The 17,806-nt window shown below is 57.3% G+C and overlaps 1 protein-coding gene across 1 annotated transcript; it reads right to left on the bottom strand.

The window, feature by feature from the left end:
- Window positions 1–8,308: 8,308 nt before the first annotated feature.
- On the bottom strand, window positions 8,309–13,273 carry LOC136470558 (uncharacterized). The gene is made up of 3 exons (XM_066468364.1): window positions 12,230–13,273; window positions 11,735–12,155; window positions 8,309–8,368 (listed from the first exon to the last, which is right to left on the bottom strand). The coding sequence occupies exons 1-3, from the start codon at window positions 12,772–12,774 to the stop codon at window positions 8,309–8,311; spliced, it is 1,026 nt and encodes a 341-aa protein (XP_066324461.1). The 5' UTR covers window positions 12,775–13,273.
- Between the last annotated feature and the right edge of the window lie 4,533 nt (window positions 13,274–17,806).

The following is a 17,806-nucleotide window of genomic DNA, read 5'->3' as shown; positions in this document are numbered from 1 at the left end:
ATGAGTTCCGACTCGCCCGATCCCGGAGGGGTGGGGTCAGCCTCACCCGACGCCTTTGTGGGATAACCCTGCCTAGCCCCAAAGGCTCAAAGCTTATCTCCGCCTCGCCCGACGCCTGTAGGGCGGGCTCGGTCTCGCCCGAAGGCTAAGGAATAGATTCCGCCTCGCCCGACCCCGGAGGGATAGGGTTAGTCTCGCCCGAGAGATAGGGATTGGCCTCCACCCGACGGCCCAGAACGAGCCTCGCCCTGATCGATATCTATCCCTCATAACGATGGGTACAGGACGAGACAGGACGTTCGGGTCAACCATGGCTCCAACGATCATACCCTGCGCCCTGACAGGAAAAGAACTGCCAGGGAACGACAGGACTGATGCTTTAGACCCTTCCGGGCGCCGCAGAGCCCAAAAGGTATTACAGGTGCGTGCACCTCACTCTGTAGAGTTGTAGGCGCCGCCTTCAGCTCTGGGACACGGAACCCAACGAAGATATACGACAACCGCTACGCTCCAAGAACGGATTTGCTATCTCCACGAACGACGGATACTCTGTCACCGCGCTGTGGACCCGAGGGAGCGGGGGGGCCTATTCCCGACCCCTCAGGTCCTCCCAGTCAGAGAGCCTTGGCCACGGCGCTACACCGGACCCCGACCCTGAATTCTCCCAACAAGAATCAGGGGAACCAGAAGGCGTGTGGAGCAAGGTTGGGGGGAGGCTCCTAAGTCAAAACCACTGTACTACAACCCATACCCTGGGGGCAGCATGCTGTGACTAATTTGACATCCTACAGAGATATCGACAACATCGTAAGCACTTATCTTCCTTCGCACTCATCAGAATGGGGGACCTGACCGGGTAGACATGGGCCACAAGGCTAAGTAGAGTACGCATCCTGGAGCCCTCACCCTTGTAATGCCAGCCCCTTCATCTATAAAAGGGGAGGCGCATCCTCCATCAAAGAGGACGGAAAAAAGAGAACCGAACAATAGAACGCACTCACACACATTCAAGCAGCTACGAAGCTCTTGACGACCTTTCAATCCTTCGATCAGAGACTTGGGACCAGTCCCTCTCTCGGCAGTTTGTATCCCTTACTACAGATCGTTTACGGTGCTAATAACACAAGCAGCAACAAACTGGACGTAGGGACGTTCCGCCCGAACCAGTATAAATCCTGTGTCCTTTAGCGCACCATCCGAGCCTAACGCGTATTACTATAAATTTACTTGCCGGTGCTTGTACGAAACACCGACAGTTGGCGCGCCAGGTAGGGGCTTTGCGCGTTCCAAATCAGGTCTCGGATGACCACCCACGCAATCACCTGGGCCCCGGGCGCACACGTGCGTTTCGGCGACCTGGATTTCATCATCACACTAGAAGGAGAGCTGGCACTGACTCACTCAGCCGCCCCATCTCCCCCTTCCGTCAACCTCAGCCGTCTCAGGCTTGAGGGTCCAATGGGCAATTCCCGGGGAGTCCCGTCACCCAAAGAGGCCTCTCACAACGCCACCATGTGTCCGGAAGGGTCCGTATGGAGCGCCCCGACAGCGTTTCCGTTCGGTCTCCGCAACGTTGCGGCAACCGCTGGCCGTCTTCTGGCGCTACGTGTGGTTCAACCACCCACGGACATCGAGTTCGTGGGGGCGATTGAGCGGGAAGCGGAGACCCTCTACGAGCTCCTCAACGAGGAGCCTGTATCGCTCTCCAGCTCGGATTCCAGCAGGGGGAGCCACCACCCTTCCCGAGAATGCTACATGACGCAGACCCCCGAGGGTCATGTCGAAAGCGCCTCCAGGGAAGAGGCCACCCCTACGAACAATCCTGACAGCAGATCCGGGGAAGAAGGGACAGCCCCATCTCGCCTGAGGATGGAGCAGCTAAGGGCTCGTCAGCAAGAGATCAATGAGGCTGGGCAAGGGCTCGCACGGGAATACGCGGACATCAATCGCGAGATTGAACGCCGCAAAGACGGGGGACGCGCGCGCGCCACAGCCCGCACCGTACATCAAAGGATCCTCACCGACGATGGGGCCTTTCCTCACTTTGCTCGAGCCAGCCAGAACATCGCCGCAGCGACCGCCTTGCTGCATGGTCTCCCAGAGGCCGCGACGTCCGAGGATCGACGCGCTTATCGGGAGATTCGCACGTTGCTCGAGCGCGTAGCCACGCAGCAGGCGGAAAGTTCGTTGTCTCGACGACGCGAACCCGACACCAGCCAGCGCGCACCTTCAGTGCATCCCACCAAGGACGCATCCGTACACCAAACACCGCCGGCCGGTGGGCAGCCCTCCGTCGTCCCTGTACATCAACGCCTCGGCCGTGGCCGCGACGTACGTAGCATCATCGACGCTCGGAGACGTGCCCACGGCGATGAGGGAGAAGCAGCGCGCTGCGGCTATCATCCCCGACGTGGCGGGCGCTACGACAGCAACGAGGACCGAAGCCCGAGCCCCGTCCTGCCAGGCCCTCAGGCCTTTGGCCGGCACATCCTCAACGCTGCGTTTCCTCTAAGGTATCGACCGCCTACGAACATTCCTAAATATTCTGGCGAAACAAATCCCGAGCTTTGGCTCGAAGACTATCGGCTTGCATGTCAGGCCGGTGGTGCGAGTGATGATAATTTCATTATTCGCAATCTCCCGCTGTTCCTGGCCGACTCAGCACGAGCGTGGCTGGAGCACCTACCGTCCAATGCTATTCAGAGTTGGGCGGATCTGACTGAGATCTTCGTGGGTAATTTCCAGGGCACGTACAAACGCCCTAGAAACCCATGGGACCTCAAGAACTGCCGTCAGAAAGCCGATGAAACCCTCCGCGGGTACATCCGGCGCTTTTCCCGACAGTGCAATGAGCTCCCGAACGTTGCCGACGCCGACGTAATAGGAGCCTTTCTGTCCGGAATGACCTGCGAATCCCTGGTCCACAAGCTAGGACGCAGGGGCCCGCGAACTACCAAGGAACTCCTGGACATCGCCACTAGTCACGCCTCTGGAGAAGAGGCAGTCGGGGCCATCTTTGATCGTACCGACGGAAAAACAAGGCGGGACGAGGACGCCAGCGAAGGCGCCTCCAACCGTCCCGCCAAAGGGAAAAATAAGAAGCAACGGCGCGACAACTCACTCGCGGCCGCTGCCGACCGCAAAGGTGGCCGGAAGCCCGCGGAGGGCACTCCGAACCACTTCGAGAAAATGCTCGAGGGGCCATGCCCAAACCACGCCTTCCCGGCCAAGCACCTATACAAGGAATGCGGCCTTATGCGCAAATACTTGGCTGGGGGCCTGAATAAGGAGGAGCAGGGGAAGGAGCCTGTTCCCACCACTAATGACACGGAGGAGAAGGACGACACCTTCCCAACTCCAACCGGTGCCCTCATGATCTTCGGAGGATCAACGGCCTACGACTCCAGGCGCCACCAGAAGGTCGCACGTCGAGAGGTCTATACCGCTGGACCGGCTGTGCCAGCTTATCTCCGGTGGTCGGAATCCGCCATAACCTTCGACCGGACCGACCATCCGGATGCCATCCCACACCCGGGAAGGTATCCGCTTGTCGTCGACCCGATCGTCGGTCCAAAGCGGCTCACCAAGGTACTGATGGATGGAGGCAGCGGCCTCAACATCATGTACGCCAAGACGTTCGACGAGATGGGCGTTGACCGAACACACCTCCGTCCCATTCGAGCACCTTTCCATGGCGTCGTACCTGGAAGGCAAGCCGTGCCACTGGGGCAGATTGACCTGCCCGTCACTTTTGGGGATCGATCCAATTACCGGACCGAGACCCTCACCTTCGATGTAGTGGGGTTCCCAGGGACTTTCCACGCCATTCTGGGGCGATCATGTTACGCGAAGTTCATGGCCGTACCCAATTACACATATCTGAAGCTGAAGATGCCGGGCCCCCGTGGGATCATCACCATCGGCACCTCCTTCCAGCGCGCTTACGAGTGCGAGGTCGAATGCTTCGGACACGCATCCGCGGTCATCGCATCCGAAGAGCTCGTCACCCTCAGGGAGGAGGTCAGTGAGGGGACACCCGACGCAAAGAAGTCGTCCGGATCGTTCGAATCGGCAGAGGGTTCCAGGGACGTCCTCTTGGATCCCAGTAGCTCCGAGGGCAAAAAAGTCCGAATCGGGACCGCGCTCTCCTCCGCATAGGAAAGCGCGCTCGTCGACTTCCTCCGCGCCAATAAGGACATCTTTGCGTGGAAACCCTCGGATATGCCGGGCATCCCGAGGGAGGTCGCCGAGCATACTCTCCAAATCCTTCCTGGCTCCAAGCCGGTAAAACAACGCCTGCGCCGCTTCGACGAGGAGAAACGCAGGGCCATCGGCGAGGAGATAGCCAAACTACTGGCCGCAGGATTCATTAAGTGTACCACCCAGAGTGGTTAGCAAATCCTGTTCTTGTTCAGAAAAAGAGCGGGAAATGGAGAATGTGTGTTGATTACACTGGCCTCAACAAAGCGTGTCCAAAGGATCCATTTCCTTTGCCACGAATAGACCAAATAGTCGATTCCACCTCGGGGTGCGAAACCCTCTGTTTCCTGGACGCATACTCAGGCTACCATCAGATCGTGATGAAAGAGTCCGACCAGCTCGCGACATCTTTTATCACGCCCTTCGGATCATTTTGCTACGTTTCAATGCCGTTTGGCTTGAAGAACGCTGGGGCAACGTACCAGCGCTGTATGCTTAGTTGCTTCGGAGATCTCATCGGGCGAACCGTTGAGGCCTATGTCGACGACATCGTAGTCAAATCCAAGCGGACGGACCACCTTGTCGCCGACCTTGAACGTACCTTTGCGAAACTCCGGGCGAACGACATCAAGCTCAATCCCGAAAAATGTGTTTTCGGGGTCCCGAGGGGCATGCTGCTCGGCTTTATCGTCTCCGAGCGTGGCATCGAAGCCAACCCAGAGAAGATATCAGCCATCACGAGGATGGGCCCGATCCAAAACATAAAGGGGGTTCAGCGGATCACCGGGTGCCTCGCCGCCCTCAGTCGATTCATTTCACGCCTCGGCGAACGAGGACTCCCCCTTTATCGACTCCTGAAGAAAAATGACCACTTTGAGTGGACAGCCGAGGCTCAGGAAGCACTTGACATGGTTAAACAATTTTTAACTAAGCCGCCGGTCCTAGTTCCTCCATGCGATGGAGAATCTCTCCTACTATATATCTCGGCCACCACCCAAGTGGTTAGCTCCGCCTTAATAGTAGAGCAAGAAGAAGAGGGGCACGCCATCAAGGTGCAGCGCCCTGTATATTTCATCAGCGAGGTGTTATCCGACTCCAAAACCCGCTACTCCCAGATCTAGAAACTCCTCTACACCGTCCTCATCACCAAAAGGAAGCTACGCCACTACTTTGAGTCACACCCCATGACAGTAGTGACGTCGTTCCCCCTCGGCGAGGTCGTTCGTAGCCATGACGCTACGGGAAGAACCGCAAAGTGGGCACTCGAGCTGATGGATCAGGGCATCTCTTATGTCCCCCGAACGGCGATCAAATCTCAGGCACTGGCTGACTTCATCGCGGAGTGGACCGAGGTCCAGATGCCACCAGCAGCTGTCGATCAAGAGTACTGGATAATGTACTTCGACGGATCGCTGATGAAAAAGGGCACCGGAGCAGGACTAGTCTTTGTATCCCCCCTCGGGGTCCACATGAGGTACATGGTTCGGCTTCATTTTCCCTCATCAAACAATACTACAGAATACAAAGCGCTCATCAACGGCCTACGAATCGCCATCGAGCTGGGCATCCGACGCCTTGACGTCAGGGGCGACTCTCAGCTGGTCGTCAACCAGGTCATGAAAGAGTCGGGCTGCCACGATACCAAGATGGAGGCATACTGTCAAGAGGTTCGACGTCTGGAGGACAAATTCGACGGCCTCGAACTCAATCATATCCCCAGGCGCCTCAACGAAGCGGCCGATACACTCGCAAAAGCAGCATCCAGCCGAGAGCCAGTTCCAACAGGCGTCTTCGCCAGTGACCAACACAAACCCTCGGTACGCTACGCGGGGTCGGAACAAGCCGACGATGGCCCTTCTAGTCCGACCCCCAAGGCCGATCCGCCAACTGTTCCTCCCGACCCCGAGGTCATGGAGCTTGAAGAAGACCCAGCAATGGGGTCTGATCCTCCCAATGACTGGAGAACGCTTTACATCGACTATCTCCTCCACGACGTACTACCAACCGACAAGACAGAAGCCCGACGGCTCACGCGACGCGCCAAATCCTTCGTTCTTATAGAGGGCGAACTCTACAAACGAAGTCACATCGGAATTCTACAACTTTGTATCCCTGACGAACAGGGAAAACTCCTACTAAGCGACATCCACGGAGGGGCATGCGGGCACCATGCCGCACCAAGAACCTTGGTTGGGAAGGCATTCCGACAGGGTTTCTATTGGCCTACCGCAGTAGCCGATGCCGAGCAAATTGTACGCACCTGCGAAGGGTGCCAATACTACGCTCGGCAAACGCACCTCCCGGCCCAGGCTCTCCAGATGATCCCCATCACGTGGCCCTTCGCGGTCTGGGGGCTTGACCTAGTTGGGCCACTTAAAAAAGCGCCCGGAGGCTTTACCCACCTGCTTGTCGCCATAGACAAGTTCACAAAATGGATTGAAGCTCGGCCAATATCCACAATCAAATCCGAGCAAGCTGTTTTGTTCTTTCTCGACATCATCCATCGCTTTGGAGTACCGAACTCCATCATCACAGACAACGGCACGCAGTTCACCGGTAGGAAATTCGTTCGTTTCTGTGATGAACGACACATCCGAATCGATTGGGTAGCCGTCGCGCACCCCCGGACGAACGGACAGGTCGAGCGCGCAAACGGCATGCTCCTTCAAGGCCTCAAACCCAGAATTTTCAACCGGTTGAACAAGTTCGGCGCGCGTTGGCTCGCTGAGCTCCCGGCTGTGCTCTGGAGCCTAAGGACGACTCCTAGCCGGGCCACCGGCTACACACCCTTTTTCATGATCTACGGCTCCGAGGCCGTTCTCCCGACGGACCTCGACTATGGAGCGCCAAGAATCAGAGCATATGACGAACAGGGAGCCGAGGCATCTCACCAAGACGCCATGGACCAGCTGGATGAGGCCCACGACATCGCCCTCCTCCGTTCAGCCAAGTACCAGCAAGCGTTACGGCGGTACCACAGCCGACGGGTGCGGGGACGAGCCTTCAACGTCGGAGACCTCGTCCTCCGCCTTGTGCAGAGCAACAAGGATCGCCACAAACTCTCCCCACCCTGGGAAGGGCCCTACATCATCGCGGAAATACTTCGCCCAGGCGCCTACCGGTTGAAAACCATCAAAGGTGAGGTCTTCACCAACGCCTGGAACATTGAGCAGCTACGTCGTTTCTATCCTTAAAATAAGCTTACACTTTTCCTTATCAGTTTTTGTCTTAACAGAACCCCGATCCTTAGTGACTACCGACCCCTGCAAATCGCGAGGGGTCAGGCCTCACTCGGGGGCTGGCATGTAATCGTAACATATGTCATGTGTAATACAAATATTACGCTTGTAAAAAATCCCTCTGTTATACTTGCAAACATTTTCTAAGTTTTCCATTCGCCTCGTAAACGAGTTTCGAGGGCTAAGATCTTGGGAACCAATTCTGAATACAACTGGTAGGACTGCAAGGCACCCACGCCCCAGCGGCTGCAACCTCTTTGCTCACCAGTTCAATCAGAATTAGTCCGCCCACGTTCCTAGTTTCCTATGACTTAGACCATGAGAAGAGTTGGAAAGCGTTAAAATGACTCGCCATAAGCAAAGGATGCAATTTTGTTCATTTTTTGCACAAATTCACCACTTACAAAGCGATGTCATTACAAAAAAGGAACAATATACTCCGAGGACTGTTTACCCGGGGGCTTCCCCACAACGTTATTTCATTACAGTCTTGGTTCAGCTCTACCACAAGTGTTACTGCGGTCGCCGCGCCACGCTCCCCATCGGCGACGTCCGGGGCGTGTACACGGGCCAGTTCGTCTACTGCGGTCACCGTGCCACGCTCTCCATCGGCGACGTCCGGGGCGTGTACATGGGCCAGTTCGTCTACTGCGGTCACCGTGCCACGCTCTCCATCGGCGACGTCCGGGGCGTGTACACGGGCCAGCTCGTCTACTGCGGTCGCCGTGCCACGCTCTCCATCGGCGACATCTTCGCTGGATCCTCGAAGGCGCCTCCATCTACGACGCCTCCGCCGGAACGTCCGGGGACTATGCCATCGTCGTCAGCCGCGACCCCGGCAACGACGCCTCCGCTGGAACGTCCGGGGACTACGCCATCGTCGTCAGCCGCGACCCCGGCAGCGACGCCACCGCCATGACGTCTGCAGACTACGCCATCATCCCCAGCCATAACCCTGATAACGGCATATGGGCAGGAAACGCCTCCCGCCAAGGGAGGGGCGCAGCGAACGACGGCGTAGTCAACGACGTACGACGCCCACCGACGCCTCCTTTCCTTCGGCAGCAGCGACTCCTCAGCAAGGGCCGCGCGCACCATCTCATCTACGTTGGATAACCTCCGGCTCGACATCACACACCAGAATCACGAGCAAGTTTGTAAGCTCTCTATCTCTCTCTGGCATTACTCTGCCTCACTCAGGAACCACTGCGACACATGGACGCGTTTGGCGGAAAGGAAGAAGAAGGAGAGATAGCGGCTCGGAGGCAGAAGGGGAGGTGGGCTGAGAACTCCTCTCCCCCTCCCTATTTAAAGAGGAGGCGCAGTAACTAAGGAAAGGCGAAAGGTCGGACGAAAAACCCCTCTCCCTTCCCCTTTTTAAATGCGCAATCAATGCTGATTGATATCTGAGGGGACGCACCGGAAGTGACGGGACGAACCCCGGTCTACGAAGCGTCCCTCTTTGGTCAAACTGAACACTGCCTGGGTATGGCCCGCCACTGACCCGCTCCGGACGCGGCGATTAAGGCACCCGCATAGGCAGACAAATTTTTCGCCTTCCCATGCAGGACCACGGACGACCCGATGACGGGACCCTTCAGTTCTCCTGGGTCGACCGTTCGGCCCAGAAGACACGACGAACGAACGACCAAAGAAAGATAAGCCTCTCATCTTTCACATTTTATGCGTTAGAATTTGTTCACAAGATTCCGACCCCGTCGAATAGCAGGGACGCGAACATCACTCGGGGGCTGACGGGGATGACTACCAATCCAGACATCCTCTTCACCCGACCCCTCCGTACGCTTGAGACTAAGGGCGCGACATACAGGCACAAAGCTTTGAGTAAAACTGGACGAACTAGCAAACCCTACGCCCCGATAGCTACAATGTTTCTATTCACCAGAAAAATCATGCTCAAACGCCTCTCGCGTCTCTAGTCTCGACGTCCGCCTTTCTCAAAGAAGGGATCGAAGGGGTCCACCCACAGCTGTCAGGTTGCCCAAGTTGATCGAACAGCTCGGATCGTCACCGAGACACAAAACAAAGAATGGCAATTCTTACGCAGGTTTTTCCAACCTCGTCACAAACGTCAGGACCCGAACCCATCTGGTAGGAGCTTTTCCGCCACTCATACCACCAAGGTAACGTCACCACCTTTATTTTCGATTAAATCTTGCATTTAAAACATTTCATATGCAAAAAATTGCATCCCAATGATTCGTGTCGCACCACGAAACGACTGTCGCCTTATCCGATATAGGCAACCACAGGCTGAGGTTCGAAGGTCGGCCCGCGAAGGGCTCGAGGCCGCCTCACGCCGAACAGAGCCAGGGAGAGATAACCGAGACGAGCCCCAGCGGCCCTGCCCGACCCCGCTCAAAAGCGAACCGAGACGTCTCGACCTTCTCTCGTTCGATTCTAACCTCGAGCCAAACCCACAGAATCTCCATCGAGGAGAGGCCATCGGGCCCCCTGAGCTCATCGAACGACTCAGGCATCTGCCGGGAGGCGGGTTAAGAAGTTGTGGAGTGCCACCAGAGGGCTCTGCCGACCCCATCAGCAAATGATGGACTCGGATTCCGCACGAACGTACCCGTTAGCGAGCTCGTTGAGCGCGGTACTCAAGCCGTCGAGGCAAGTGTCGTTCACTCAGCCCCTCCGATTGCGAAAACCGAGGACGGGGTAACACGCAAATAACGGCCGACCTCTATCAGACCCTGACAAGGCTCGGGGGCTCGGGCCAAACAATGCAGGCACAAAGGCCCCACCTTGCCGAGCCCATAGAGTTCCCAGTTGGGATTTCTGTTGGAAGACAGGGCGGGGATTATTGCGATGGCATCCATTATCACCAGAACCACGATTCTGGTCTCTAGTAACACCCGACCCCAGCAGGTGCGGGGTCGGACCTTACTCGGGGGCTGTTAAGGTACGGCCACCTCCTTTCCTTCTTTCGGAACAATCTCCTCGCATTATAATCAGCGGCATAATTTAGGGGAACATATTGGTAAGACCGTAAAAAATGAAATCACAAAAATCAAACAAAACGAAATTAAGACGCAAAAACACGAAAGGCGTCCAGACTCGAAAAGTACCGACACTTGTTCACATATTACATATAAGCTGTTCTCAAAATTATTCGATTAATTACTCCCGCGAAGGGAGAACCATTTCTTTCAGACTGTCTACCAGGTTCTTCGCAAGGGGAGCGACCATCTGCTCCATTTCCTCCAGCTCTTCATCCTCATAGGTGGACGGAAAGCCTTCGCTCATCACTTTCAGGTTTATTTCCTTCTCATAGTGGGCGTGGGCGACGGTGAAGGCCTGGGTAATCCCGGCGTGAAAGGCACTCTCCTCAAGCTGGCCCACCCGAGCCGTGATACCTCCGACACGAGCTGCGAGCGGGCTGGTCTCCACCGGCTCCGTCACATTCAGGGCGTTAAGGACCACCCCGACCGCAGCTTGTAGAAGATCGTGCTCATCGCTCTCAGCCTGAAGGGCTCTGCGCGTATAGGCAGCCTCTTTCTCCAGCTTGGTGGCGGCGTTCTCAGCACTCGACTTTCCTTTCATCGCGTCATCAAGCTCCGCCCGGAGAGAGCGGACCACCTCGACATCCTCGTCCACCTTCTGCTGGAGGGCTGTGGCCCTACTCTCGGCCTTCCGCCGGAGGTCCCGCTCCATTTCCAGCTCCTTCAGGACTTTGCCGGCCTTCTCATTGGCCGCGGCATTCCCCTGCAGCAGCTCGTCTCGCTCTTTTTTGAGTCTGGCAATCTCCTCTCCATCCAGCTTAGACCTCGCTGACAGGTCCTCGAACATTCCGTGCGCCTCCTCCGCATCCTGACGCGCCTGGTTCTCCCGCTCTCGGATAGTAGCAAGCTGGGCGACCAAGTCTGCTCGCAGCCGGGCCTCCTCGGAAAGGCGATCCCTCTCCGCCTTCTGTTCGCGGAGGAATTGGGATTTATCCCGGCTACGAGCAACAAGAATCTGAGGAGGAAGAAGACCGATATCAGGAATACGAGAACACAAAAACACATGAAGAAAGAAGAAAGTCCAGAAAATACCTGAGTGGTAGGGATAACGATCTCACGGAGGGCTCCTCTGGCCTGGTCCAGGGCGTTCAGCATGGTCGAGATCCCGATGTCAAGACCCTCCCGCTCCATGCTCTCGGAATGATCATCGAGCGAGAAAAGAGCCGACGTCGGGTCCTGAGCATCCATCCACTGGAGCGGCGGCTCTCCCCGCGCAGGGGAGCGGTTTCCTCCCGACAAAGGGGCCGGTGGCGGCTCCCTCCTGACCCTGTGCGGCACCACCGCCGCACTCGAGGACCCTCCGGCTAGACCCTCCTCCGTTTGGGCCGCTTCGAGCGCCACGGGTGGATCCACATGGGCGCCTGGCGACGCGGATTGCACCACGCCCTCGGGTGCCACCACGACCGCGTCCGGCTGATCCTGGCTTGGCGCAGTCATGACCACCGTCACCGGCGGTATGCGGTCCTCGGCCGGCTGTTCCACGCCCACCACGGAAGAGACCGCTCGCTCAGTAACCTCCGTAGGTGTGGGAGCCACCTTGGACGCCGTCGGTTCGGCCAACGCGGCCCCGACATCGGCACCACTCCTGCCCGAAACAGGGGTGGCTCCAGGCGACGCCGTCTGTCCCACTTGAAGGGCGAGACTCTTCTTGGGCGCCAGCCCCAGGGGGTGACCCGTCCGCAAGAACCTGCGCAAAGGTAATAACCATTACGTCAAAATAAAAATGGAAAAAGGATGAAAACAGAGGAATCAACAGCTTACGTTGACGTCCTCGGCCGGCGGAAGCGTTTTGGGGATGGATCCCCAGACCCCTGCCCTGACTCATCTGGGCGGGACCGTTTCATGCCTGTCCCCTGCTCCGGGGCAGGGGGGTTCATCTCGTCGAGCGCGGCCCCGGAGTCGCTCCTCTCCATCGTCTCGTCGGGCGCGGCACCGGAGCCGTCCCCCTCCATCGTCTCACGGGGTGCAGCACCGGAGCTGCTCCCCTCCATCGTCGCCTCGGGGATGGCGGCGACAGGTTCGCCCTCCCCCATCCACCGGTCCTCGGGCGGCACGCCGTGCGAAGAGGCGGACTCGCCGGCCTCCACTGACCTCATCGATTCACTTCCCTCCGCGTGAAAAGCGAAGGGCCCCTGCACGGGTGGGTGGCCACTTGTCAGCATCTCCTCATCCTCCAGGACGCCCCAATCCACGTCGACGGCTACCTCGTCGTCGCCGTCGTCATCATCATCATCATCGTCATCCTCACTGCTCACGTCCTCTCCCCGATCCCATGCCTCCTGCTTCAGTCGTTTCGCCTTCTTCATCTCCTCCTTTGCCTTCTTGTCCCGCTCGGCCGCGAGTCGATTCGCCGCCGCCACAGCCCTGTCCTTCGACAGTGGAGCCGGACTATCCTTGAAGACTAGCCCCCTCGGCTAGCCCCAACATCACAAAAGCCAGTATTAAAAAAGGGAGATTCAAGAGAAAGAAAAGAGTGCAGGGGAAGAGGGCTTACGAATTCGAAGAACCCAGGCTCCGGCCGCATTGGAGGATGCCCGGGCACCGGATACACGATGTCGAGGACCATGCCGGCAGAATCCTTCGTCGGCTCCGTCGCCTCCTTGACACGCTGCGCCACTTCCGAATAAGGGAGCGCCTCGTCAACGAGCACCGTCCCCTCGAACGATATCCCTGGCATCATCCGATGCAGGGGAAGCACACGCGCCATCAGTGGCGCCACCCTCCTCGCGTGGTAGGCACCGATAATCCCCGACCCCTTTACACCCCGACCCTTCAGGGCATGGAGGGCGGAGAGAAGGTCGGAGATGTGCTTCTTGTCTTTGGTCTGGACGCCCCAGCCCCACGACGCCGGAACATCCACAATGAGACGTCCGGTGTACTTCGGTAGGGTGGCACTCACATCATCCCTAACATAAAACCACTGCGAATGCCATCCCTTGTTGGATGTAGCCAGACGCATGTACGGGTAACCCTTCGACCGGGTATGGCGCAGGTGAATGCTGGCACACCCCATCGGTGCGTCTACTTCTTTCCCCCCAATCTTCCTCTTCGACAGACTAACGCTAAAGAAATACCGCCACAGATCAAAATGGGGATCGATCCCCAGGAAACCCTCGCACAGGGCAACGAACGCTGCCATATGCTGTATCCCATTGGGAGTTAGATGCTGCAGCTCTACCTCATAGTAATCTAATAGCCCCCGAAGGAATCTATGCGCGGGTACCCCGAATCCCCGCTCATGGAAGAGGGCAAAAGAGACGACATACCCTTCAGGCGGCACCGGCTCACCCTCGTCGCCAGGAAGCAACCACTCCTGGACGGCGGATTGTGGGCGGAGAAGGCCACGGCGGACGAGGCCCTCCAGACGTCGGGAAGAGATGCTTGATCTGCCCCATAACTCCATTGAAGCAGTAGGGGGGAAGGGCAGGCGCGAGCTTAACGGCGGCTGGAACACGAACGCAGGCCGGTCGATGGTGGCGGTGCTGGCGTGAGGGGCTGGGAAGATTGGCGGCGGATGTCTCAGAACGCAAAGGAAGGGGAGCGAAATACGGAACCCTGGGGGCGAACCCCGCGGTTTTATAGGGGGCGACGGACACGAGAAGGGCAACCGTCCGCCTCGATCTCCGGGCCTGCCACGCGCGCCACCGCGTCACATCGCGGGACACACGCCCGCAGTCCCTATCCTCTCACCCCAAAAATCTCGGCGGACGGTTCGTCTTCCCCGAATAAATCCGGACTCCCTACCCACCGGGGAAGCACAAGCCACAAAGGCCTGTTCTTTTCTCTTTGGCCCACCTAGGGCCCAGGGACTCGCCGGCCGGCCCAACTAAGAGGGAATCCGCGAACGATCCGCCATCAAGGGCAGAGACACCCAGTTGATGTAAAACTAAGTCCTTCAGCCTTACCCGCGAAGGGGCCGATACAAACCCCTGGGCGACTCTACTGGAGTCACCCGGGGGCTCGGGGGCTACACTCATCGGGTGCGCTCGCGCGCACCCTCCGGCAAATTAGCTTCAACGAAATCAAAAAACATCCTCCAGGCGGTTCTACCCGAATCACCTAGAGTCTCGGGGGCTACTGTCGGGGACCTAATACCAGGGTACCCCAGGAGGTGGAACCGATAACCACCAAATGTAAAAAACTCCTGGACGCATAAGGGCGCCATGTCATCCCTTGTTCGAGTGACAGGGGTTCGGTTCCGCCTCGCCTAACACCTTTGAGACAGGCTCGGTCTCGCCCGAGGGCCGAGGGATAAACTCCGTCTCGCCCGACGCCTTGAGGACGGGCTTGGTCTCGCCCGAGGGCTGAGGGATGAGTTCCGACTCGCCCGATCCCGGAGGGGTGGGGTCAGCCTCACCCGACGCCTTTGTGGGATAACCCTGCCTAGCCCCAAAGGCTCAAAGCTTATCTCCGCCTCGCCCGACGCCTGTAGGGCGGGCTCGGTCTCGCCCGAAGGCTAAGGAATAGATTCCGCCTCGCCCGACCCCGGAGGGATAGGGTTAGTCTCGCCCGAGAGATAGGGATTGGCCTCCACCCGACGGCCCAGAACGAGCCTCGCCCTGATCGATATCTATCCCTCATAACGATGGGTACAGGACGAGACAGGACGTTCGGGTCAACCATGGCTCCAACGATCATACCCTGCGCCCTGACAGGAAAAGAACTGCCAGGGAACGACAGGACTGATGCTTTAGACCCTTCCGGGCGCCGCAGAGCCCAAAAGGTATTACAGGTGCGTGCACCTCACTCTGTAGAGTTGTAGGCGCCGCCTTCAGCTCTGGGACACGGAACCCAACGAAGATATACGACAACCGCTACGCTCCAAGAACGGATTTGCTATCTCCACGAACGACGGATACTCCGTCACCGCGCTGTGGACCCGAGGGAGCGGGGGGCCCTATTCCCGACCCCTCAGGTCCTCCCAGTCAGAGAGCCTTGGCCACGGCGCTACACCGGACCCCGACCCCGAATTCTCCCAACAAGAATCAGGGGAACCAGAAGGCGTGTGGAGCAAGGTTGGGGGAGGCTCCTAAGTCAAAACCACTGTACTACAACCCATACCCTGGGGGCAGCATGCTGTGACTAATCTGACATCCTACAGAGATATCGACAACATCGTAAGCACTTATCTTCCTTCGCACTCATCAGAATGGGGGACCTGACCGGGTAGACATGAGCCACAAGGCTAAGTAGAGTACGCATCCTGGAGCCCTCACCCTTGTAATGCCAGCCCCTTCATCTATAAAAGGGGAGGCGCATCCTCCATCAAAGAGGACGGAAAAAAGAGAACCGAACAATAGAACGCACTCACACACATTCAAGCAGCTACGAAGCTCTTGACGACCTTTCAATCCTTCGATCAGAGACTTGGGACCAGTCCCTCTCTCGGCAGTTTGTATCCCCTACTACAGATCGTTTACGGTGCTAATAACACAAGCAGCAACAAACTGGACGTAGGGACGTTCCGCCCGAACCAGTATAAATCCTGTGTCCTTTAGCGCACCATCCGAGCCTAACGCGCATTACTATAAATTTACTTGTCGGTGCTTGTCCGAAACACCGACAAATAGGATAATGAAAAACTGTCCCGGTTTCATGCTCTTACGAAGAGGCATCATCAGTCTACGACTACTCCAAACGACTAGCACATGCTACAAAACTATCCGCCCATCGTGAAGGTAAAAACTACACACTAAAAAGAGTTCCGTGAGCTCTGACCAAACCTCTCAAATCATTGCGAGTTTTAGGGCCCATCCGTTTCTTGTGTGTGTAAAAGAAGACAAACAAAATCTATTCCATGGATTTGATGATCCCGTGCCATGAGTCAAGCCACACCGATGGAGCGTCCCCCACTGTCCCACACTAATCATCAGAAAGCAATTGCCTACCGGTCAGCTACTTAACACCACATTAGGTGACCGACCGACATGCAACCGGAATGATCTTGCATTCCTCGTTTCACCCGACTCAACCGTGTAATATCCTCCTATGATCCTGATCATCCTATCTTGCAATTGCAAGTGTTATTACTGCTTCCCCGGCAGCTGGTACTCGGTAGCAATATGTTTGGAAAATCACAAGGCGACACCGGCTGCCCGGCCGGAACAGACGAAGACGACGGCACCCTTCCGCTACGCGCAATAAGCAGCGACGGCGACGGCTCTGTCCGCACGAGCTAGCCTCCGATGCAGGTCCCCCCAGCCCGACGCATGATCGGCGGCACTAGCATGACAAATGCTAATGATACTTGCGTCCACCGGCCCTCAACGCCGATTTGGCCAAAGACCGCAGTGCGGTCCCTGCCACGCGCGCCGAGTGTGCAGCGCGACCGAAAGAAACGGCCCATCCGCCCGGGGAGTCGGGAGAAACCCGCGGCTGAGGCGCGTGAGCCCCGCGCGTCCAGGCCGGCCGGCAAGCAGGGCAGGGAGGAGGGACTGGTGCACGTCCGCGACGGGGTGCGTAGGGCACGCTCGTCCAGTGACCCGTCCTTCTTTGGAGTAGCGGGCACGTCCCGATCGCCGCGCGGACACCGTCCACGCACGATCGCACGCTTCTTCCAAAGCTACTACACGCCTGCAGCCATCCGTGGTGGTGCCCCAGTGCCCAACGCCCGCGGCGCACGACTCTGCCCCGTGCCACCGTGCGGAGGCAGACGGTCCAGAACTCCAGATGCGCGGCGATCTTTCTCCGTCGTCGTGCTCCTGGCTGCGGTCAGTGCGTCCAACAGAGCAGCGTGGCGTCTGGCGTGGGTGTGCGTCCGTGCCCGGGCGGGCTATGAATTCCGCGCCATTCATCGCTCGCGACCAAGGGTCACGAGCCGTGGCAGCGAAGCCTTCAATCCGCCGTGCTTTTGTCACGGGGTGGTGAAAGAGGCCGAGCGCACGTACAGAATGCATTCAAGTGCTTCCTCTCCTGGTTCCTGAACGTATTCAATTCGAATTTACGACCCGTCTGACGTGTGTAGTAAACGGGGTAACATGTCTGGCTCTACTTGGATGCCCACGTAGGTTTGCCTGCCAGCAAAGGGTTCATCTTGAATGGTTATTTTTTCCTATTAGAATATTTCGGTATTCTCGGTACAAATCAGGAAGTGATGTGTAAATGCTGAAATGCACAACAATACAAGTCTAATACTAGAAGTAATTACGGTTTGAGGTGTACTTCATTATGGCCCGTTCGCTTCGCTGAAAAAACAAGCCGAAACACTGTTCCAGCTAATTTGTTGTGAGAGAAAAATACTGATCCAATTGAAAAAGTAAGCTGAAAAAGACGGATTACAGGATAAGCGAACAGGACCATATGAGATCTGCATAAAATTAGTTAAGCTGTCTTTCATGC

This window comes from Miscanthus floridulus, chromosome 8 (genome assembly GCF_019320115.1).
Source record: "Miscanthus floridulus cultivar M001 chromosome 8, ASM1932011v1, whole genome shotgun sequence".
Taxonomy (NCBI): domain Eukaryota; kingdom Viridiplantae; phylum Streptophyta; class Magnoliopsida; order Poales; family Poaceae; genus Miscanthus; species Miscanthus floridulus.
Note: the sequence above shows the minus strand (reverse complement) of the source record. Positions and strands in the feature narration are given on the sequence as shown.